General features: G+C 39.6%; 2 protein-coding genes across 2 annotated transcripts; both read left to right on the top strand.

Annotated features, from left to right (window-relative positions):
• Positions 1 to 3,351: 3,351 nt before the first annotated feature.
• Positions 3,352 to 13,567, top strand: LOC146629672 (troponin I, fast skeletal muscle-like). The gene is made up of 7 exons (XM_085360190.1): positions 3,352 to 3,418; positions 8,767 to 8,802; positions 9,781 to 9,817; positions 9,930 to 10,058; positions 10,192 to 10,281; positions 11,129 to 11,305; positions 11,881 to 13,567. The coding sequence occupies exons 2-7, from the start codon at positions 8,792 to 8,794 to the stop codon at positions 11,959 to 11,961; spliced, it is 525 nt and encodes a 174-aa protein (XP_085216316.1). The 5' UTR covers positions 3,352 to 3,418; positions 8,767 to 8,791; the 3' UTR covers positions 11,962 to 13,567.
• A 6,160-nt stretch (positions 13,568 to 19,727) lies between these two features.
• On the top strand, positions 19,728 to 24,788 carry LOC146629671 (troponin I, fast skeletal muscle-like). The gene is made up of 7 exons (XM_085360185.1): positions 19,728 to 19,811; positions 21,170 to 21,202; positions 21,795 to 21,831; positions 22,569 to 22,697; positions 22,918 to 23,007; positions 24,333 to 24,506; positions 24,598 to 24,788. Exons 2-7 carry the CDS (start codon positions 21,195 to 21,197, stop codon positions 24,673 to 24,675), a joined length of 516 nt encoding a protein of 171 aa, XP_085216311.1. The 5' UTR covers positions 19,728 to 19,811; positions 21,170 to 21,194; the 3' UTR covers positions 24,676 to 24,788.
• Positions 24,789 to 24,812: the final 24 nt, after the last annotated feature.

Raw genomic sequence — 24,812 nt, 5'->3', positions numbered from 1 at the left:
CTCTAATGCGGTTCAGAGTTCCGGACTGAGTCGTGTTTGTGGCTGTTTTTGCTTTATGAGGCCCAAAGGATCTAATGGTGTCAGGCAGATTAACTAAAACTCTAAATTCATCTTCGATGGCTCTTTGATTTTTGGTGACAGACAGAGGTGACACCAAGACTTCATACAAATCACCTTGGAATTGAATCTTTCCCACAGGTTTCACAGTTTGATAGAAAAGATGACTGTTTAAGAAAAAGCAGAATATCTTTGTATGTGTTTGACCTCCCTGTTTGCTTTGGGAACAGCAGAACTTTTCGTAGTGGTTTGCACCATCCAACAGTTATAATGATGGTTGGATCTTTTGTCAATAAAAGTTCAGTCGAAGAATCCTGAGTGAGAAAAGTTCCACAAATTGCAAATATAGACCAATAAACCAATATGTCATTTTTTAAAGATTTATTTGTGATCCCAGTTTTCATCTGATGAGCTGATTGTTATTTCTACAATTTGGAAGTTTAATGAAGTCACACAAAGTTTGATCCTCATCCTTCATAATCATACACATTTATAGGGATGGGCTGAAGCTTGTATGTGTGATTTTTAAGGCTACAAAACACATTTAAGCTCTGCTACAAACAGCAATTTTACACTGACTACAAGCGTCACAATCTAAAGCTAAACTCTTAGTTTTCCTCAGAACTATTTTTAGCTTTAGTTTTATCTTATTTGTTTTTTGCCTATGAAGAAATCTGAGCACCAGTATCACAGTATATAACATATTGGTACCCTGGATGTTTGATCAGTTTTCTCATTGAAAACACGATTGGAGATAACTCCACAAATCTATAACTTTCAAGGTTCCTATGAGCATGGAGGATTCTGGTTTCTCAGAAGAAGCTAAATGATATGAAAGTTCTGCTTTTTACCTACATTCTGATACCAGGCTCGTCTTTTAGTTGTTATTCTTTCTGTGTCAACAACGTTTCTGAAATACTCGTGTTTAACTCGGAATATTACAACCATATGGTTTACAAAGCTTCATAAAATTTATTATTTAAATATACTATGAAAAAAAATCTTGCTTTTGGGCTCATGTAAAAGTATAATATAAGAAAGCAGAAGTATAATTCCAGGGAGAAAAAAACTATTAAAGAGATGAACATTTTAACTGCTGATCATTCACATGAACATTAAATTTAAAGTTGTTTTGGATCATGCTCAGAAATAAAAAAAAATGTCTCGAGAAAGACACTTGAGTCTCAATTGGAAGTAAAATGATATATAAAATTAAAGGTTTATTTATTCAAATGCATAATCTTTAAAGAAATTTGGATTGTCCATCCATCCATCTATCCATCTTCATCCGCTTTGTCCGGGGCCGGGTCGCGGGGGCAGCAGCCTAAGCAAAGAGGCCCAGACCTCCCTCTCCCCAGCCACCTCCTCCAGCTTATCCGGGGGAATACCAAGGCGTTCCCAGGCCAGCCGAGAGATATAATCTCTCCAGCGTGTCCTGGGTCTGCCCCGGGGCCTCCTCCCGGTGGGACATGCCTGGAACACCTCACCCAGGAGGCGCCCAGGGGGCATCCTTGTCAGATGCCCGAACCACCTCAGCTGGCTCCTTTCGATGTGGAGCAGCAGCTGCTCTACTCTGAGCCCCTCCCGGATGGCCGAACTTCTCACCCTATCTCTAAGGGAGAGGCCAGCCACCCTTCGGAGGAAGCTCATTTCTGCCGCTTGTATCCGCGATCTCGTTCTTTCGGTCACTACCCACAGCTCGTGGCCATAGGTGAGGGTAGGGACGTAGATCGACCGGTAAATTGAGAGCTTCGCTTTTACACTCAGCTCCCTCTTCACCACGACGGACCGGTGCAGCGTCCGCATTACTGCAGCTGCAGCCCCAATCCGTCTGTCGATCTCCGGCTCCCTTCTCCCATCACTCGCGAACAAGACCCCGAGATACTTGAACTCCTCCACTTGGGGCAGGAACTCATCCCCGACCCGGAGTGGGCACTCCACCCTTTTCCGGCTGAGAATTTGGATTGTTATTAAATGAATGATACCAATTAATACATTTCAGTTGAGCAGAATCCATTAAATCTGATCATTTCTGTCCCTGATGAAGTCGAGACGTGTTGGTCTGCGAATAAAGTTGTTGTTGTTGTTCAAGTATTGCTGGAGTCTTCATGCTGCCTAATATGTTAAAGTCAGCATTTTGGGCAGAAGCTTTTTTGAGTAAATGAAAGAATACAAGCTTCATGGTTTCTTGCTTAGTGTTTACATTTTGGTTTTGATATAATATCAAAATTTCCTGATGTCTACTGTGTTTCCTTGCCGTCATCTGTGCCGGTTTGTTAGTGGCCTTCTCCTTCACTTTTGCTCCCAGTTTTATTTTGGTAACGACTTTCTTTCTGAGTCCGTTCCTTCCTTTGTTTTCTTTCCTCTGTGTGTGTGTCCATATTCTTGTCTCTCCCCTTGCCTCCTCTTATTTCCTGGTGCTCCTTTTCAAAGAGCTTATTAGACTTGGTGTATTTCGATCATCCTTTAAAGACTTTTTGATGAGTCCTCTTTACCTGCATGGAATTAAAACAGCCGCTCTCACCTTTAAGAGCACGGGCAATGCAAGTATTTAAAAAAAATCTAAGTTCTGAGAAACTTCTTTGAAATTTTGAAACTAATTTTGAATTTTCTTTGAAAATATGACAACTTTTTAATTGTGGTCGCACTCTTTGGGCCATCAGTAGAAAAAGGGTGTTCGACTGTCTTCACTCAGGGACACGTCACAGGTAAGTGTTCTTTATCAAATGTTTTTCTAAAGTTGTTTTAGTTCTTTTTAAATTATCACCACATTTTATCCCAGGTTTAAAATAATCTAAAATGTGAGTTACACTGTTTATTAATGTTTTATAGGATGCTAACGTTCTCTTATTTAACCAAGTCACCTCCAAAGCTCATCTCTGCAGCAGCACACTGTGAGTTCCTCTTCCTCCTGTTTTCAAATATTAAAATGAAAAAAAAAAAAGCTTCTCCATAGCCAACGAGTTAAAGTTAGCAGTGTGTGTTTTCCTGCTCTATCTCAACTCATCATTTGTCAGCAAAGTATTTATATAAGTGTTAAGTGGGATTCATAAAATATCTCTGTGGTTTCATTTCTTCCTTGAATTCTGCCTGTCAGAGACTTGATGGCTCAAGATAATACAGATTACAATGTTAAAGGGCGGGTTATTTATAATGAGGCAAGCCGTGGAAGGGGGCAGATGACAGTGTACTGTATTTCATGACCTTGCCAGCTCATTGGTTTGACCAGTAATCCACTTCCATAACGAGAAAGTGCAGGATTTAGAAGGCCATGGAGATTGCAATATATACCTTCTTAACACTTGGTCTGCCTGCGACTCTGTCTGTGTCTCCGTGACTCTAACAGCTCGGCTTGGTTAAAGTAAGATTTCTCTCTTTTCCTCTTTTATTTTAGTTGATCACATTTTGGTTGGTTGCAGCTGTAGATGATTTGTCTCGTCTTGGGAGTGCAGACGTAAATGTCTCTGTGGAAGGTTGAAGCTTTGATCTCAGAGGAGAATATTTGATATTTGCTGTCATTGATGGGAGGATGTTGTTGGCGCCTGGCCAACTATTTAAAGATGGTGTCAGTTTGATAAGTTTGTAGTGACCATAAAAGGTTCTTGGAGGTTTTACGTCTTTTGGAAGTCACCATTATATCGAATGTTGACAGTGGAGAATTTGAGTGATTTCCTCACTCTGTAGTTAATGTTTGTGTGGAGTTACATGTAATTACTTGACATATTTTTAGGATTTCAAAGTTTGAAAGAGTAGTTTTCCGTCTGGACGTGTGCTCGCTCTGCTGCATTGGCGTACGGTGATGTATGGCGTGGTGATGTGGCATGCTGAAAGATGACACCACTACAAGGCATTAACCTGAAAGTCGATCTGCCAGTGTTTATCCTCCTGTCAGCACTGAGGGAAGCGGGGGGACAGCAGAAGAAAACTGGGTCTAATCTTCAGGGACCTGACTTCACATTTTACACTTCAGTTTAATCCCTGCTTATCAAATTTAGCCTGTTTTTTTCCACACGCGTTAAAGCATTAAAGCCCACTATGGCTTGGTTTTTGGTTCTTTTTCTGGACTTCTCTGAACAACAGATTGTGTATTTTAAATATAACTTTAAGTCATATTGTTTTTGTTGTACCCATGTCTATATTTTGTAGAAATATTATTTTTTGAGGAAAATGTAATCTTCAAAGGTTTTAAGAAACAACAAAACTTCATTTTATCAACTTCATTTCAAAGCTAGCTTCACATCAATGTCTTTATCTGGAGTTTTCAGCTGTTTGGGACACTCAAATGGAAATGCATGGATGAGACTTAAAGGGAAACATAGTACCTGAAACTATGTTTGTGCAGAATAAGCCCGACCACAAAGCTAGAAAAATATTTTATTCCACATGTCGTTTGTGTTTTGGCTCGTTTTTAAAAATACTTTCCAACTGTTTTTCTGTTTTAGCCGCTGTTGAAGTCATCATTCATCTATTGATGCTCTTCTACAAGTGTTTGAGACAAGCTTCATTTAGGCTTTTTGAACACTTTTGAGTCTTTTCTCTAACACACATGCTATTACAGCAGATTCAATTCAGGATTTTGCATTGGATGGAAATGTATCCTGTATCTTCTTGTTTTTATTTTTGTAAGAGTGAAGCAGTGTGTGTCTGAGGGCAGCGGCACGCTATTTTTGTGATATGCTCTAGTGTCTTGGCTGTCTGAGGGATGTTCTGCAGTATTGGGTTACTGTGAATCCTCCTGCTCCTTCAGAGACAATCCTGCTCATGATACTCACACACGCACACACACTTAAAAATCAATGCCCCTACAAATATGATTTTATCTCTAGAGCAACATGCTGTTGTGCCCTCGGAGTTCTGAGTGTCTTAAAATACCCGGCGATACCCCCCTCACCGGCTTCTTATTGGCTTACAGATGACGACCATGTGTTCCTGGTCAGTTATGTGCGTTAGGATGCCTGCAGTGTTTGTCACTCGTCTTTTCTTTTAAGGCGAGCCTGCTGTCCCTCTTTTTTCCCCCTGTACAATGAAGACGTCAAGAACAGCTGTGGCTCCAGAAATAGTCTTAATCCTCTCCTCCATCACATCTCCTAAACATTACAAGCAGCTCAGGCAGTGACCGTCTAACTTCTGAGGATGTCTACAAGTGTCGTGTGGCTGGTACTTGAAGGGTTGGTTTACCCGTCCACTGATATCTAACCCTGCAGATAGTTTGCATTTTGTTTGCCTGGAGTTTGGATCTATTTGCAAACAAAACAAAAACTCCAGCTGATACTATGGAAATGTCAGTAGTTTTACATGTCATGAACTTCCAAGTACCTAATGGTTGGGCTAGATGAAAATTCAGAGGCTCAACAAAGTTATTGAAGTTGTTGATAAGATGAGTGATTACTAAGCAGGGATGTCACATTGGAAGAAAAGCCAGAATAACTGAATATATGGGCTGACAGACTGATACTGCCATCCACAGACACGCCTAAGCAACTGTTTTCTAGCTATGTACCATTATCTGTGATGATAATAAAGGGAGAAGGTACATTTCCAGAAGTGAAGCTTATGCAGCATCTTAATTGACAGATTGTGTCTTAGGTGTGGCTTGTAAATGGACAAAATAACCCTAAAATTTGGGGTTGTTTACAGTTCAGACAACTATCTGTATTCTCAGACAGTAAAGGCTTAAAGGTTTGGGCCTTGGTGTGAGTAGCATGTCAAGTATGGAGACATGGCATCGTGCTCTGCTTTTTCCACTTGACGTGTTCTGTTGGCTTTATCAGGCCCCAATCTTTAGCACCCACTGCGACATCTTGTAGCCAAGTGTTAAAGTCAGCATCTCCAAGTCTGAAACCTTGGTTCTCTCCTGAAACTGCAGATTGCTCCCTCTGGGGCTGGGTTGCTGTTAAGATGTTTTAATATCTTGAGGTCTTGCTTGTAAGTGATGGCAATGTAGAGTGTCTGATGGGAAGGCTGACTCATTTGGAGTTAGATGAAATGCAGGAGTTTGACAGGCTTATTATAGTGAAAAGCTTGACTTGTAAAGCAATCAACGTTTGCTTTAAAGGCAGATCTGTGCTCCAACTCTCACCCATGGTTATAAGCTCTAGTTAGTGACAAATGAAAAAGAATGAGACAGCTACAAGAGCTCAGCCCTGGAACTTGGGTTGCTTTGACATCTGCTCCTTTGTGTCAAAAGGACATCCAAATGACGTCAGATGTGGTGGTTTGGTGCCTTCCTTTGGAGGTTTTACAGACATGTCCGGCTGGGAGGAGACCCCAGGGTAGACCCTGAGCTGGGGGTATCACATGTCTCATCTATCCTGGGAATGGCTCAAGGTTGCCCAGGAGGGACCAAAAATGTTGCAGGGGAGAGGGATGTCTAGAATACCCTTGCTTAAGATGTGATATCCAACTTTGGACAAACAGAAGAAGACGTGGGTGGATGTTATAAAGCATGCTACATGATACACTTCTGGTAGGGATAATCTTTTAGAAGCAAAGGAGAAAGTAGTTGTCTTTTTATAGAGAGTGTGTGAAGTGGAAGGATAGTCATGAACTCCTCAATGTTCTTTATATCATATGCTGGGCGTTGTAAAGGTCATTATCTTATTATCATGCTAATATTAGCATGTTCTGTTAACATCACACCAAAAGTACACGTCTGTTCAGGTTATTTTAGAGGTGTGGCGCTGGTATTATATGCTTTTTATAACACTGTGACCCTTATAACAATGTTATAACACTGGCTTTTAGTTAGTTAACATAACATTGATTTAGCATTGTAGTAATCTGTTCCAAAATCTATGCAAATTCATTTTTTATTGCATGCTACAGTGAAGTAAAAATCTGACCTGCTCGTGGCGCTGAAAGCACAGGCACAAGACAACAAACCAAATGTCATGGCAATCCACAGTTGTTGAAATGTTTCCCTTCGCAGTGCTGGACCTGTATCCCTTGAGCTGTGCTGCTAGAAATAGCGGCATGGTTCCTTTAAGGCATTAACACGTCCTGGGTTACAAAGTGCCGTTCCATGAAATTTCCTGGAATTAACATGATGTCTTAAGATAGAATTCACACGGTCCAAACATGAAATATGAGATAGGTGAATGTGGGTGCAGGACAGCGTCAGAGAACGGAGACATGATGTGGTTTAATACTGAAATAAAAATGTGGGTTATTGCTTTTCCTTGTTCACCCTCAATTCTTTATAAAGCAAACAGTGGACAGATTACCTCACATTTATTTAAATCGACTTTACTTTAGTATAAAGAGGAGTTCGTGGTCCACTCGGTGACTAAAAGGTCTCTAAATAATCAGCCCCTGAAAAATGAAAGTTGGTATGAGGTGTTTATGCTGATACACAGCGTTTGTGTATAATACTTGAATGGGAAGATGTTAATGTCATAAAAGCGGTTTGGATAGCTTTCTTTCCCTTTAATAAAAGAAATCATCATTTAAAAACTTCATGTTGTATTTGCTTGGGTTATCTTTGGTAAGTTACGCCTCAGTCTAAAAGGCTTGGAGTATAGTTGTTATCCCGTGGACATTCAGATTGGTGATCATGATAACTCAAGACCCTGGTGAGAATTAATACTTTAGGTCAGGTGTCCATAACCTCCAACATCAAAAGAGCCATTTTAGCTCCTCCTACCAAAGAACGTGAGAAAAAGAGCAGCACACGCAGGTGACAGATTTGCAGATGTAACTGGGAGAGGATACATTAAGTATTACTACATCCAGTATGAATAGTAACAGGATTACCGTTCACCCTAATTGTAACCTGTGGCTCGTGAGGGAGCCACAAGTTGCCAACCTCTACCATAGGTGCTTCTACTCATCTACCTAACTGTCTGCAGAGTTAAATCACTACAGAGCTCCAAACTTTATGTGGTCTTCAGATTAGCTCAAGTGTGTAGAGAGATTCATGGAATGGGTTTCTATGACCGAGCAGCTGCATCCAAGCCTTACATGACTAAGGTTAGTGCAAAGTGCTGAAAGCAGTGGTGTATAGTGCGCCATCACTGGACTTTAGAGCAGTAGAGATGTGATCTCCATAAGCCATGCTTCTCTGTCTGGCAATCTGATGGACTGGTCTGGATTTGGCAGTTGCCAGGACAACAGTACTTGTCTGACTGCATTGTGGCAAGTGTAAAGTTTGGTACAGGAGGGATTAGGGTGTGGGAGTGTTTTTCAGGCGTTTGGGTCAATCCCTTAGACATTTTGGACAATTTTATGCTACCAGCTTTGTGGGAACAGCTTTTGTTTCAACATGACTGCTCACCAGTGCACAAAGCAAGGTCCATAAAGAATTGGATGAGAGAGTTTGGTGTGGAAGACCTAGACAGGCCTGCACAGAGTCCTGACCTCAACCCGACAGAAGCCCTTTGGGATGAATTAGAGCAGAGTGTGAGCCAGCGTCAGTGTCTGACCTCAGAAATGTGCTTGGGGAAAATGGTCAAAAATTCCCATGAACACAATCCTAAACCTTGTGGTATAAATATGAAAGATAACACCCAGACAGGTGATGGTTTAACAGGTGGTGGCTCCAGACCACTGCTCTCTCCTTATCCTTTGTGACTTATGTTTTTCTCTAGTTTTGCTTTTTATTGTGTCCCTGTCACCATTTTGCTGGCAGGGACATTAAAATGTATATATTTGTATATTTGTATCTAAATTGATTCCAATAAAAAGCATTAACTCTTGTTATGTGTTTGTCAGGTAACCTCGGGATCATCCAGCAAACATGGCCACTGAGTGAGTAAAAACTTTACTATTTTCTGTAAATCATGTAAGTTTATTTTCCCTGTTTGTGTAACCAGCCAGTGTGCAAAGGAACAAGCGGTTCCCTCACAAGGACTGTTTGGTTTTGTTTTTATTCAGTGTGTGACATTTAGCTTGCATTCATCATAACTGCACTGATTACTTTATTATTAAATTATTTATGGGTCACTAATGAGACATGCATATGTTTTCCACGATCCCTGGATGGTTCCAAAGTTTTTAATTCTTGTTTAATATTAAAAGCTCTTAGTTTTGTTTATTTCATCTTTGATTTTCATTTATCTTTGGTACTCTGTGTAGTTCTAGTTACTGTGTATTTCTAGACTTTAATTAATCCCTGCTTTATTTCCCTCTGATTTGACATCCTCTGTCTGTCCTTTCCTTTCATTATAATTGTTTTTCATTTCCCAATTGTCCAATTTTGTATTTTAATACCTTAATCTTCTGTGTTTTGTATTCAGTTTTACTTCCACCTCCTGCCCCTTTGTCACTGGTCATCTTCAACTGCATCCTGTCACCCTCCTGTGTCTACCCTGATTATCTTTTTGTGTAGAAATAGTACTAGTAGAAATAATAGTTTCCTGTCAGTCCCGTGTGTCTTCTCCCTCGTGATTGCCCGGCTCTTTTGGAGTTTGTTTACTGACTTTGTTGCTTTGCATTTTGTAACCTTGCAACAGTCACAATAAAGCTGCTCACTTATTTCAATGCGCTGAAAATGTATAAAACCTTAAAGATTTTTTTAAAGAAATCAAAATACCTACATGTCGTTTAGGAAATTAATTTTAACAGACATTTTGCTTTGACAATGAAATATTGATGTCACATCAGTGACCCACATATATTACTATTTCCTTTGGGAATGGATTAAACCGATCTTTATGGTTGCAATAAAATTGATCATCACAAATATACATTACTTCCATCAATTATAATTTGTGTTTCCGTCTGCAGGAAAAGGCTGTCTGCGAGGCGTAAGCACACCCTGAAGGTAAGATTAACTTTAACTGATAAGCTTAACAGAGCAAAATACCTCACACATGCCCATCTGCTTGCCTGTGCTTCCTCTTACCTGACATGGGGTGATGATGTAATCTCCTCAGGGTTGCATGCTCGTGGTGGCAGGTAATTTGTTGGACGCTGAAGCGAATGTGAAGGCCAAAGAGAGAGAGACGTTTTTGGCAGATAAATGTCCTCCTGTTGAGCTGCCGTACTCCAGGGATGAGCTGTTGGTGAGAAGAAACTGCACTGTTTCAAACAATTATGCTTTTGACACGTTTCATATTGCATTTTATTTCTTTTGTGGGTTTTTGAAATTGGAAGCATCTAAAAAAGAAAAAACTTTTATCACTATGTTGACTTTAGGAACTGTGCCAGAAGCTTCATGAGCAGATCATCATCAGTGAAGATGAGCGATACGGCATAGAGTTCAAACTGAACATGGTGCTGAATGAGGTGAGAGACTTTTCATTGCACCAGGTTGGCCTTTTGTCTTTATTTGCACCGAGTAGAGATACTGTATCTGTATCTGTATATCTGTATAAACTGCAACAAACATAGGAAGCTATATTTTAATATCAACCAAATGAATTCTTGTATTTTCTCCTGATCACCTTAAAACAAAAAAAGACCAAAAAAGTATTCTGAACAAGTATCACATACCTGAAGTTTTTTTTAACCTTTTCAGTCATTTTCAGTTGCTGTTTGGTTATTTTCATGTTAGAAGCTTCCCTATCTTTTGGATTTTGGTCTGACACTAAGGAATAAGTACATTACAAAACTGCTTACTTCAAATATAATATTATGCAGTCACATTTGCTTGTACATGCATGCTGGCTCTGCAGTCCATCTGGGTGGCACTGCTCTGTGTACACAGGCCAGAAACATGCACATGCAGTCGTCACCTTTTAGGGCTCCTCCCTGTGTCCTCTGCCCGCTACTCCTCAAAGGAGCAGATACTGATCTTGCTGCTAGGCTGATGCTTGTCAGGCTTTCATTGAGTAACTGACCATTTTCTGACTTCTCCTCCACACTCTTGAGACTTTGATGGAAGACACAACAAACCTTCTTGTGAGGTCTGCAGTTGCCGTGAATTGTATAGCAACATTAACTGGAAATATTTCACATCCTTATTCCTTCCTGTAGCTTTTCTGTCAGCATTTTAATTACCCAACAACACTGTTTTAAAGCTAGCGGTACTTGGTGATGAATTCAGCACCAAACACCCTGCATGTCACTGCTGTTTGCTTCATGATTGATTATTTAATCTGTCAGGTCAGTAATCCTCAGAATCCTCCTTCAGGTCAGGGACCTCAATATCAAGATTGTGGATTTGAGAGGAAAGTTCAAGAGACCCCGGCTGAAGAAAGTGCGCATGTCTGCTGACGCCATGCTCAAAGCTCTGTTGGGCTCCAAACACACTGTCAACATGGACCTGAGGGCCAATCTGAAGCAGGTCAAGAAGGAGGTGAAAGAGGAGGTGAGCAGCTACCTGGTTCATTTGGTCCTCACTCAATAAAATCACAGATACCTGTGAGGTCTAAGTCCTTATCAGCGATGAGAAGTAACTCCACAGACAGAAAAAAAGAGGAGTGTGCCTACTTTACCCACTGGTTGAAGCTAGAGCATTAGTATTTTTGCTGCCTTCGTGCTGTTGTGACTATTAGCCCACATTTAGGCTAAAGGATTGAGTGCCAGCACAGTCAAATTAGAATTACACTCAGCGAAACAGGATCACAGAGTTCCTCACTGGGCTCTACAGCACAGCAGGTCTTAATTAACAATACTAAGACCTACAATACTAAGGTGTCCACAGGGAGGCATCTACAGTAGCTCCACATGTGGCTCTGGAGCTGCAGATTTGAGACCCCTGGTTTAGGAGGTAGAGTTTCTTCTCAACATTGAGGAGGACTTAATCCTCAGAAACTGTAACAATCCATTTTCTGGCCACTAGAGGGCAGAAAAACCATCAAAACAAATAGTTTTTTTCTTGATTAGCAGCCTTTTTGCATCTGATTTCAGTCTGGACTAACAGAGTATCGTCTGTGTTTGCAGGACAAGCAGCTGCGTGATGTGGGAGACTGGCGTAAGAACATTGAAGACAAGTCTGATAGGAAGAAGATGTTTGATAGCTAAATACGAGGGTGACTTTCAGGACAGAAATTGGGTTTACTGTCTTTGTTAACTGAAGGGTTTTAATCCAAAGTGATGCATTTCTAATTCATTTTACTTGATCTGTAGATCCTGATCTTAGTAAACATAATCTAAAGGCATATGTTTGGTGGAAGATTATGGTGCTTACTAAGCTTCTGTTTTGGTACAGTATGTGATAAATGGCCTTTACTTTAATTCAAGGCTTGTGTTAAGGTGCAGTGAAATGTAGGGAATCTGTGATATGCACTGATGCCAGTGAAGCATGGTTGTAGTTTTTGGATATCTCACTTTGAATTATACTCGTCACTAAGCTTCCTTCATGCTTTAGCCTGTATTGAAACTGTACTGTGATATATTTGTACTGTGTTACAGTTAGTATGTGTCAGATAAATCAATTCTACTTTTTTCTCCTTTTGCTTTTACTAATGTGCCTACGATGTACGTTTCCTGAAACTCTAGTTAGTGTCTGAGGTTAAAATCCAAATGCAATGGACGCATATTTTGCAAATAAATCATGACCCATATTCTAACTGGCCCAGCATGAATAAATGAAACACTACAACATGCTCTTTACACACATTCATTTGGTCAATCCTTCACTTCTCCCTTGTTTGATGTAGATTGTAGAACATCTAGTCAAGTGTTTCGTGCCACTTAGCTGTCCAAGAACCATTAGATCTCTGACATGACCTGTTACCATAAACTGTAAATATCAAAAGATGGACAGACACCATTACATCACTTAGTGGTTTGTAAAGTCCTGTTGGGAAGCTGGTTGTCAGTCTGATAACTGACACTGATGTGGCCAATGAGCATATTCCGGACAATTATCTTTTCTGTCTCTTATGATGAGATAATTTATAAAATGGACCTAAAGTTTCATTCATTATAACCTAAAACTAGTCTGGAAACTTGTCAGACCCACAAGTTACATCTCTTATTCTGTCTGCCAACATGTTTCCTGTAATACACTTTCATTTATTAATTAATTTCATCCATTTATTATTTTGCCTAGTTGCTTTGTGAATGTAACAGTTGATTGTTGTCTGCAAGTGCAAATATTTGAAGACCCCCCCCCCCCACATGTAGCTTCCATGTGAAGCGCCTTAAACAGGTTGCGAACCCCCTCCAGACCTTTGCTAATGAGACTGGGGGCTCAGTTGCTCATGTTTAAAGTAACATTATGCTCTTTATGAAAGTTATGGACCCCGTCAGTGGACAGCAGTATAAAAATGGTTTCTTAATCGCATCCCTCAGTTGTGACGTCTGGTTTTAAAAAGATAGGAGGGCGAGCCATCAAAAACTGGACTTTGGGAGCTGGTTTGTAACATTGCGATGTCTTTATCCATAGTTCTTATAGAGCCTGTGGGAAATAACTAATTTGAGAAGGCTTGCATTTGCCTGACAGCCTATAATGGATCAAATAAGGCACAAGGCCAGTGTAGAGGAATAATTGTGCTTCCTACGTTGGAGAACTGTAACAGTACTAAATCACTTCATGTTTCTAAAACAAGATGTGATGTACTTTTACCGTCTTTTTGCTGTCACATTAACTAGAAAAGCTTCATGCTCATCTTGTTCCCAGTTTTCCTGAGTTTGTAAAACACTGGAGGTTAATTTTATTTAACTATTTTATTGCACTAAGATACTAACTGAGCTATTTTTTACCTGTACACTTTAAAAATGATAGTAATGTGATGTTTTATAAAAAGTTGCCTAATTTGAATTTATGGAAGAAACAACATTGAATTATGATGCTTAAAGCCGTTGGCTTGCTTGTGGAAAAAGCTGAAATAGTAATATTTAGAAGGTGAGTAATAACTGCATATATTTAATTAGCTGACTTCCAAAACCTGAATCCTAAATGTTTTTGTCATAAATGAAGAAGTCTGGCTTATTTTCCACAGAGCAGAAAAGGTGAGCGTTTAAATCGCATTTTACTATTTTTAGATTTTAAGCTTTTTTCCCCCCAAATCACTTGATTTTCTTTCCTTTCTTTGCAGATTCGATCACTTAGATGTGACACAGCATGCTTTTCCACAAAGGTACGCTGAAGTCAAAAATATCCATAAATTTAAAAGTCTTCATGTAGTTTGATGGTAGTAAAATAAACAAATAAAAGGTTAGTCATGCAGATGCCACTGGGAGTACTGGTTTCAACTTTCAGCTGAAACCTGGAGGTGCAGGTGGTCCCAGTCCTGTACAGACACGTGTGGCATTTTGTTAAATCGTTACCAGATTTCACAGCTTAAATCCATCCTCTCATGTCTGTCACTCCTGGCAGCAGGAAGCAAAACACTGTGATACTTAGAGTATGATCACAGAGCAGAAGACCCCGTGTATGAAAACTGCAATAATTTTACTCCTTCGATGGAGCAATTAGGAAAAAGACAGAAAGAAAGAAAGCTTCAGAGTCACTAGTTCAATGAAAAATGCTTGATTCACTCCCTCCAGAAAGCTTTTATTTAGACATAACTAATAATGCATTGGACTCCTTGTTATTTTAGCCATATTCCCAGTCTTTCACATTATTGTGTGGAAAGTTTGGCCCACTGGTCTTTACAGGGTAAAAAGGTAGACAAACATAAATCCCCCTCTGTGTGAATAGTTGATATGCTGTGTTTGGTTTTCTCCAAATGTGCTGCTGTGCTTTATGACCAAGCATCTCCACTTTGGTCCTGTTTTGCTCCAGAAGTCTTGAGTCTTTTTCGAGAGAAGCAACCTTTCCAAACAAGCCATAAACTTTGACATTTAACATGTTAACTGAGGCCTGCAGAGACTGAGCTGGACCTCTAGGGTTTTTTTTTTCACAGTTTCTGACCTTGGGGTGAATTTGCTGGCATGTCCACTCCTGACATGATTGTGTTATTGTGTTAACACACACCTGAAAGCTCCACACCTGCAAACTGCCAAACTTCTGCTTTTGCAGAGGTGCAGATAGTTGGTGATGATCAGTTAATCAAGTGCATTTAACTAACAGCACCTGGCTGATAAGTACTCTCTTATTTCCTAATGAAGGAGTAAGGGTGGATTTAGTTTTTCACAGGACTAAAAAGAATCCTGTGGAAAATTTCTCTTTCACACCACTGTGTAGGTTTCTCCTGTCGTTTTGTTTCACGGTTACACTTGGAGATTGGATTTTATTAATCCACTTTTCTCCTCCACTTGACAACAATGTCTTGTGCATTTGGCATCTCACTGCTCAGTGTTACCGCAGGTTATATTTGACCTCTGCTGACGGCTGCATCATATCCTCAGATAACAGCTGCCTCTCCACTTAGATTCACACCAGCCAGAATTAGAAATGAGAGAACAGACAAGGAGAGGAGCATTTACAGTCTCCTCCATGCTGACCTGCAGTAACCCATAGAAAAGTGCTGCTCACAGTACATCCTTCTTCTCACCTTCAGGAAGGGAACCATAATCTCTGTCATACTCAGAGGCCTGAACATGAATAAGTGTCTTCAGGACTTAGAGGTAAGAGATGGATGAGAATCTGAGGGCTTGTTTTAACATAACAGATACTGTCTTGATGAAAGATTGTCATCCATGTTCAGCGTTGGTAGAATCCAATGGATTCTGACAAAGATGATATGGATTGTATGCATGTATATATTGTAACAAGAGGGGAATAACAGCTATTAATTGTAGTGTCATTAAAAACCAAGGTTCAGTAGTGTCCAATGCTAATTTATGGGAGGCTGCAGTCTGTGATCACTCTGTATGTAAAAGATGGATGTAGCCAACATGAAGTCCAACTCTACCCCAAAGATGACTGAAACCTGCCGTGGTTCCATCCATGATTAAAACGCAGGAATTGTAAGTTTTGTCCATCTTTAAAATGCCTCTCTTGAGGCACTAGTGTTGCAAAAGACAACATTCATCTGTTTCTGCAAATTTCCATATAATTTAAGCACTTATTGGCATTTCATGTGTCTTTTTAAGTATGAGAATAAGAATCAAGTAAAACAAAGGCCCTCCTTTATTTTTTACCTGTGCCAGTTTCTCCACAGGTTTAGAATGAGCGTCGATATTGTCATTAATGTGAAATACTATATGTCATCCTTGTTTTGGACTGGCCCACTCTGTGTGCATTGGGAAGATTATAAACTATGTCCACTAGATGGCGAATAAAAACTGAGTTGAAACACTGCATGCACTAATCACGCATCTGCATTGCTCGTGGTACATCTGTGGAGCGTAATGCAGTCCAACCTGCAGGTTTGAGTTCCAGTCCAACGCAGCAGCAGCCGATCGCACCGATTAGCTCTTCCTCTCTGAATCAAACGTGTTAATTAGTGAAATCAGCTGCTCTCAATGTCACATACTTCAGCTCCTCCAAAAATTACTGTGACAAGCTGTGGTGCTAAAGTGTTACGTTGCACTTATCAGGTGGCAATTTTAAATTACAGTCAAAAGTGAGAAATGCACCTCGGTGCGTTGTAACCAGAGCATCTTGCACACTGTTGGATGACCACATGCCCATGACCGCATACCCAGAAAGCTCATTTACCTTTAGGATTGTGTGGTTTTATCAGTGAGGTGGAGTTGTTTTTACCTCCCAGTGTTGGCGAGTTTTTGGCAGCACTTGTACTGTACTTTGTGTCCGGTCCTTTATCTTGTCGGCAGCCAGCACGGACCGACATGTCCAATCTGAAGGGACAGAAAGGGGGTTTAAAAGGAGGTCAGGCTGGAGGTGAGTGAGTTGAAGGAAAATGACACCAGACCAAACACACCTGCTGAGTGAGTTTTCCGGTCCAGCCTAAGCATTGGGCTTGTCTCCTTCTAGGGGTGTGAGCAGAATGCTGGCATCATTAATCGCTCCAGTCCAGCTCTCTCATCACTGCCACAAGAAGTATAAACCAAGCATCACCTGCCTGAGCCTGAAAGTCTAAAGTTATTCTAAAGAAAGAAACTGATTTAAAAAAGCATTTTTATCACCAACGTAGTGATTTATTTTTTATTTTTTGGTTTGGTTTTTCTTCCCATTGGGACAAGGCTTTTTAGTGTGCAGCTAACACACTGCAGTTATATGCTGAAGAGGATGACCTGGCATCTGGCTTTGGCTTATGTGTATTAATAAAAATTTTTTTTTGTATATATCGCATGAAAAATTGTTACATCTGTTTTGCCCAATCAGTGATTTAGTAAATCTAACTTGTAAAATTGAAGTAGAAACAAAGAGCAATAAACTGTTCACACTTTCCAAATGTTATCGCTGTCAGCAGTTTTCTCTGGTTGCGAGATGCCTTTAGATAGATGCATGGTATTTTAACACTGGGAAAGCCTTAATGACAGGCAGTAAATCTAACTGCAAACCATCCCTGCAGGAGGCCACATGAACACAGATGGTGGATGACTCCGAGCAAACTACTACAAGCATCAGGAGCATGTATCAAACTGCGTGTAAACATAAACATATAGTTATTAATACTTTCACATAGTGAGGAAAGGCAGCACGCTTCACTTGAGTTTCTAAAGTCACACCGGAGGTATGGAGCGTTCCTGAAGCTCGAGTTGTAGGTCGTGTGTTTTCATAGAAAACACCTACTGGACTCTGTGACGGGACCGTAAACCTGAGCCCAAACGTTGCCCCTTAATGCTGCATTCCCAGCATGACTCTTCATCATCTGTGCATCACTCAGACCCGTCAGCACCTTCCTCCTCAGCTGTCAGCTTATAAGACTATAGTCTGATCTGCTGAACGCTTTTGGCTCTGCAGACTCTTTTACATTCGTTCGTGGGCCTGAGGTGATCGCCAGTGAAAATTTAACAAACAAAGCAATCCAGTTTTTTTTATGCTTTTATTTGATTTCCTAAAAGGCTCTTTGTAGAATTTGGTCAGTCTCACAGCTCCACTACATTTTTGAGCATTAGTTACTAAATATATTGTTAATTTACAATATTTATTAAAACTCTAAAACTACAATCAGAGAATGCTGTATTGTTTTTTTCTTTACATATGTGTCTGCACATGTGACGTAAAGTACAAGTTTCATTTACCACTGCATGATTCCAACTGCTCCTAAACCAAAACAAAGTAGTGATTAAGTACTGAGATTTAACCAGGCTAAACAAGAGAGGTGCATGCTGGCTGTGGAAGCAAGTAAAAATGGGCAAATCTCAGCATGGAGCGCTGTGTGCCCTTAAAGTTTCTAGGTCAAAAAAGAGAGCTTCTAAGAATGCACCAAAGCACTGAGACTGAAGAATGATGTGTTTGCTATGTCCCACCAGCATCTTTTATAATGTCTCCAGTGATGGTGAAAATGCTCAGCTTGAAGCTTCCCCTCCTGGCAGCTGTGTCCATCGTTTATAAATGGTCAAAAATAGCGAAGGTAAAATGCTTTGATGCGATTTTATGTCATCCAAGAAAAAAACAACCTCCATCTCAATCTAAGACACGTAACTTGATCAACATGGCCCTTCTGCAGCCAGAGAAAGATCTGGAAGCCTTTCTGAAGGCAGAGCCATAGCTCAGATAAGAGGTCCAATATGAAACAATAAGCAGGCCAGCAAGTCATTAATGTGGTATTTATAGTCTGCAGAAATGTGAGCTTGTTAAGCACTTTGTTTGGAGCAATGTTTAAAAGTTATATCAAAGTTTTCCTGTTTGTTTGATTATTTGAAGCTGTGGAAGCCACCTCCGCTTGGTCCAGCGCTCTTCATTCATCGCAGCGTTCAGTTTGATCGCCGGTACAATCCCAGATCAGCTTTTCACAACTTAAAAGTTAAATTATCCATTAGAAACTTAGTTTTTAGACTAAAACACATCCCTTCTGGCTTTTAGGAAGTGGTTTCACGTGATCCATCTTCGGAAGTTACATGAAGGTAAGCTCAAACAAGAGATATCATCCCACATTAGCAATGTTTGCATCTTTATTTTGGTCCATTGAGGATTAAATTGAATTGTTTATTTTTTGTCATTACCGGGAAAACCAGGCTTTAGCCCCGTCCTGCGTTCAGACGAGTCAGGCAGCTGTGGAGATGAAGGTGACAACATGGAGATGCTGGGATTTAAGTTCATGCCAGCTTCAAAGGTTGTGTGCTTTGTGAGAAATGTTCCTTCTAATTAGTGATAAAATGCTCATGTTTCCAATGTTGGCACACCCAGGTCTGACACTTTAGGACTCCAGAAGACAAAGTGACTTCTTGACTATCACATAGATATAGATACAGTTACATTTTGATGTAAATTACTCACAAGAATGAATTCAATGCATTTTCAGACCTTTCTCCTTGAATCCTGAGAGGTTTGACACATTTAAGCAATCATGTTGGACCTGTAAATCTTTAAAGGAACACAATGAAACCAAGGGGTGTTGACTGCTTGTAGTGATGTTAAAAAGAGAAAAATCATCCTTTAATCAATGACTCAAAAGTGAAAACCAGCCTGAAAAGTTTGTTTTGTCACAACTTCTTACCAACTTTTTGGATTTGAGCATTAACAAGCCAAAAATGTTTTTACTGTCCCTCTATTTCCAGCAGTCCCATGATCACCCAGTGAAATATTTGCACTCTGATAGTTTCATATCAAATGTGAATCATCATCATCCTTCTCTTCCTCCCTTTTATAGCATCCCGGTGGCACCCAGCAAAGTCCTAAAATGAAACCAGGCTCCTCCTCAATAAACGCTGATTTATGGGGTGAAGTTGGAAGGGGTTGATGATATTTCAGGATCTTGCTGACCGATTGGTCTGAGGATTCTGCATTTCCATAAACAGGAGCACCATATCCATATCTGATACCTCGTATATATACACCCCTGGGATGATTTCTTCCCACTGCCACTGGCCACTGCTGCCCTCCTCCTGGACTTTCCGTCTCGTCGTAGGTGAGACCAGTTTCCCTATCTTCCTCCTCCTCCTCCTCCTCTCTCTGCATGTCTGTACAGAGCTGGTAAACGGATATGAAACCACTGCTATGTGGAATCTTTTGGGGGAAAGCGCTAAGGTGATGAAAGTCCTGACCTCTGGGGTTTGTTAATAACTGAAGGGAAACATGAACCAGGGCGATCTGAGCGTTGTGTGTTTGAGCAGCGCTGCAGAGACTGAACGATGCTCTCATTTGATTTTGACTTTCTATGAAGATTTCTACATTTTGGGAACATTTGGCAGTTTTGCAAAGTTTTGATAAAATTTAGATGTATGAACGCAATCTGCAGAAGTCATTCTTTATTTAGTTATTTCATTAGGTTTATTTTTTTAGATGTTTAATTTCTTTTAGAAAAAAGCAAAAACAAAGCTGGGATATTTCTAATGATTTCAAGGTTAGTTTAAGAGTTTTCTGTTGCTGAAATTACTGGAAAGCATTTTATGGAACGAGTTTACTTTTCTTTCCTAAAATAATCAGAACAGTTGTTACTGCGATGCGTCTTACAGATTTATGTTTGGGAATATCTGTTCTTTTTCTGTATGTTTCTCTGTAAAAACTATTTATGAAGCATTAAAAGTAAAATCAAAGTACGTTTTATTGTATTTTGTTGGAAGGAAAAAACATGGAAAAAAATGAGGTGTTATGATGGATATTAGTTTCCTTTTTGACTGTTTAGGGAATTTGTGCTCCACTGTTAAACATTTCTCAAGCTGTGAAGTCACTCTGCTATAAGCATCACAAAATGTAATTATTTGTTACTTTTTTTTTTTTAAGTATATTGATTGGTAAAGCATGGAGCTGATTCTGAGTGTTTTATGGTTTGATTTGTGGACTGCACAAATATAAAAGTTCTTCTTTTTGTTTTACAGTTTTAGAAGTTTTATAGCCTAAAACTATAAACCTTCTTGCCTTAAATTAGCTTCTTTGTGTCATATTTCAGCTGGAAAACTAAACCTGTGCGTTATTCTCATTAAATATATCTTCTGAAACTTGACTCTGGGACCGGCTGCCTTGTTTTTGGGGTGTGTTTACCCGCTGGTGTTGGCCGCAAAGCTGCTGCCGCAGCACATTCTGTTGGAAAGATTCTTCTCTGGGAAAGGAATTGAAGTGTTAACTCCCCAAGGATATTTAGTTATGAACCCCTGTAAAGGAGCTTACCGCAGGCGTCAGTGGCCACATTTGACCCCAACCCCAAAGTTAGCTCTGTCATCACTCAGCTGCTCATCAACTGGCTGAATAGATCATATTTCATACAAATAAGGTGTCTCATATGTTTCCAACCTGATGAGTTTTTCTTCTGTTTCTTTCTCCAAACAGATTGTGAAGAACAGAAACCGTAAACATGTCTGAGTAAGTGCTGTCTCTTCATCATATATCAGTGATTTTAGTGGAGCAAGTATTTTACTGGACTTCACTGGATCAAATGAAAATGCTGAGTTAAGACTTAAAGTTAAGAACATAAGATTACTATGGATCTTACGTAGGAAGTAAACGTTAATAGAGGAAAAGAAGGAAGGAGAGGGCAAAAGAAGAAAAAGGAGGATGGAAAAAATGGAAAGGAAGACAAAAATTGACAAAAAAGAAGGAAAAACAGAAAAAGAAGAGGATTTAGAAAAAAGGGAGGAATTTAAAAAGAAGAAATAACAAAAGCAGAAAAGAGAACAAAATGAGGAGAAAATGAAAATGAAAATACAGGAAAGAACAGAAAGAAGGAAATAAATAAAGGAGAAAATTAGAGGAATTACTAAAACAGGGAAAAAGTATGAGGAAAGGTCAAACAGACTAAAGAAAGAAAATGATCAGAAATGAAAGTGCAAAGAAGAAAATTAGGAGGGAAAACTTTAAAAACTTCATGTCATTTTCTTTCTAGCTGTGTTTGTACAGCTGTTTGAATTACTGCTGTTACAGTTGTGACAGAGACTGTTGTGTTCACTCCTCACAGAAAAAAGATGACTTCAAGCCGCAGGCATCATCTGAAGGTATGTCGTCGGCAGTCTTTCTGAGCTTTGAACGGTTTTATTACTTTAAAAAGAAAGTTGGCATGTTCTCTGTATCGACTGTAAATAAAAGATGGATGTTGATACTGTAACGTCAACCACATTAAGCAAATGGGGTTACCTAATGCTTATGTGTAGTTATTTATGAGCTAGTAAGATAATATGACAATGCAGCTGTAGTAATCTTTCTTTATTGTCACAGCAAACTGTAGATCAGTCCTTTGTGCGCTCCCCAACTCAGCTCAGATCAGCTGGTGGAGTTTCTGGTCTTCCAAGCACCTGTTGTCAACATTTAATTACACAGCGCCCTCTGGTGGACAGACTATGCAACATTGTTTGCATAGTTTTTTGTGTCCTGTCTCTTTGTTATTTTATTTTTTAATTTTCATTTATCTGTCATTATACTCACATACTGGCAAATATAGGCCAATATATCAGGAACCCAACCCTACTTTATTATCTTTCCACATACTAATGACGATTGACAAAATGACAAAATTGACAAAATGAACTCCAAGTGTTAAAAGTAACAGATAAGCCATAAACTCAACAGCAAAGTGTTTTCTGAGGTCACAGGTCAACTGACTCAAAGACTAGTTTCCCATAGACCTCTATACAGCCAAAGGTGTTTCTGCTGAACATTTTAAAGTATTCAGGTTTCACTTTCGCACTCAACGGTTCATTACTACTGACTTCTCGACTTTTCTTTTGTCCTGCAGAGTTTGATGCTGCAGATCGCGGCGAACTGGATTGAAAAGGAGAAAAAGGAAATTGCAGCCTCTAAGCAGACCTACATGGCAGAGAATTGCCCCCCTCCTGCGCTGAGTGGAGACCAGGCAACTCTCATGGTGAGAGTCAAAGCTCAACTGAAAGCTGCTGAATGGAAATCATTCTGAATATTCCCTTTATCATTATTTCATGCAGACAATGGTTCTTTTATTTGAGGATTTCCGAATTCTTGTCAGCTCTTATTTATAATATTCATTTAGTGAGGATATTTGTAACTATAATATCCTCACTAAAGATGAGTCCTAAGTAACAAAACATTGGATGTGTCTGTTCGCTCAGGAAACCTGCAAAAAGTTGCACGCCCTCATCGACAAACTTGATGAAGAGAGGTACGACCTGGAGATCAAAGTGGGCAAGGCTGATAAAGAGGTACACTTCCACCTGCTCTGCAGAACAGACTGGCAGCTTTTCACATCCACAGAACGTGTTAACCTTGAAATCACTCAGTGTGATATAGTTGTAAACAAAACAGGAAGGCAGGTTGTTCTTTCACCTTCTTTCTTACACAAGATTTGCACAAGAGTTAAAGCATCAAGTACAAAGGTTCACTGTAATAATCAGGTTGGTAAGATTGGAGTAGGGCTACTGTATTAAAAGCCTATTTGAAGCTGAGTCAAGACAATTTTAGTTTTTATCTGTTCAGCTGCAGCTGTTTAATGTTCTGGGAGTCAATAGAGACGACATATAAAGAACAAATTGAACTCTGTGCTTGATCTACATACAAATTTGATATAATTTCAACAAATATAAATAGATGTCCCATATTAGTATCATAAATTGTTGCACATGAGAATCCACATTTCTTTCCATATTTCAAGGGTCTTTCAGAAATCATGTTATTTTCCTTAGAATTGACTGATCTGTGGTTATTTCATACCTATTAGTCTCAAATCTAGAACATTACCTCCTACAGAGCGGGTTAGATCTGCAGTGTAAGTTACCATGGTGATGTTCCCCAGGAAGAAGTGAAAGTAATACTGAGCACCAAGGTTAAATCCTGAAGTTATCTGGATGAGCACAAATCCTTTCTCTTTGTGCATGATGTCTGCTTTATTCTTTATTCTTGATATTTCCTACAATTTAGATGCATGAGAGATAATTTTTTTCTCATTAATAATGATTATTGATTAGACTGTTTTATTTTTAACATTTAAATATGGATAATAAAGTAACAACAAAATATATTGTATATTTAATTTCCAGCAAATTTTGTCATTTATTGTCACACCAAGGAATTTAATTTCACTCTATCTTAACATTTTATTTAAGTATCTAAATTTTATTTATTTTATACATAATACTTTGAATTGTCTGTTTTTCAAATTTAGTGATAATTAATTTATGTTAAGCTTTTTTTAATTTCTGAGTCCTGATCAAGTTGATCAGGTTCAAAAGTTGTTGCAAATTCTTCACAGAGCCGGAGATATTTGTGTAATCAGCAAATTAAAATAAATCAATAAATAAATCAGACATTCTAGAAATATCATTGTCTGAGTAGCAGTAGCAGTTTAGTTTTCATAAGCAGAGCCCCTCCTGCACTGCTAATGTGATAAACTCACATTACAGATAAAACACCGATGTAGGGTGCATGCAAAATGTAAAGCGTTTTCAGCGTTTCGCCGCTGGTTCTAAATGCGTCCGCACTGCTCTGCTTTCGACTTGGTTTCACCTTTAAACTGCTTGGTCGCTCGTAGATCGAGGACCTGAAAATCAAAGTGGTCGACCTGGCTGGAGTGAAGAAGCCCGCTCTGAAGAAAGTGCGCATGACCGCCGATGCCATGCTGAAAGCTCTGCTGGGCTCCAAACACACAGTTAACATGGACCTCAGGGCCAACCTGAAGCAGGTCAAGAAGGAGGTGAAAGAGGAGGTGAGTGTTTGCATTTAATATTTTAATTTAAGATTCATTTAGGAGGCTAGAAAGTCTTGACTGTCTCTGACTGTCACTGTTTTTCCTGCAGCCTGCAGAGGCGGTGGGCGACTGGCGTAAGAACATTGAGGACAAGGCTGACAGGAAGAAGATGTTCGAGGCCTCCTAAAGAACTGCTCGCTGCTCTTGTAGCTGTTCTGGGATGTTAGCACTTTTTATGGAATTTCTGGCATTGCTCATTGAATTGAAAAACCCCTTTTCTCATTAAATTTGTAAGTTTCAGCCTGCTTTGTTATTGTACATTTG

Source organism: Diplotaxodon limnothrissa, linkage group LG7 (assembly GCF_057381915.1).
Source record: "Diplotaxodon limnothrissa isolate DT_005_m linkage group LG7, D_limnothrissa_male_GT1.1, whole genome shotgun sequence".
Lineage (NCBI taxonomy): Eukaryota > Metazoa > Chordata > Actinopteri > Cichliformes > Cichlidae > Diplotaxodon > Diplotaxodon limnothrissa.
The sequence above is the reverse complement of the archived record's forward strand: the minus strand, read 5'-3'. Positions and strand labels throughout refer to the sequence as shown.

Coding starts and splice junctions, on each gene's coding strand:
- LOC146629671 (XM_085360185.1), top strand. Junction 21,832..22,568: donor GCCGCAGGCATCATCTGAAG/GTATGTCGTCGG, acceptor TTTGTCCTGCAG/AGTTTGATGCTGCAGATCGC. Junction 24,507..24,597: donor AGAAGGAGGTGAAAGAGGAG/GTGAGTGTTTGC, acceptor TTTTTCCTGCAG/CCTGCAGAGGCGGTGGGCGA.
- LOC146629672 (XM_085360190.1), top strand. Junction 10,059..10,191: donor ACTCCAGGGATGAGCTGTTG/GTGAGAAGAAAC, acceptor TGTTGACTTTAG/GAACTGTGCCAGAAGCTTCA. Junction 11,306..11,880: donor AGAAGGAGGTGAAAGAGGAG/GTGAGCAGCTAC, acceptor CTGTGTTTGCAG/GACAAGCAGCTGCGTGATGT.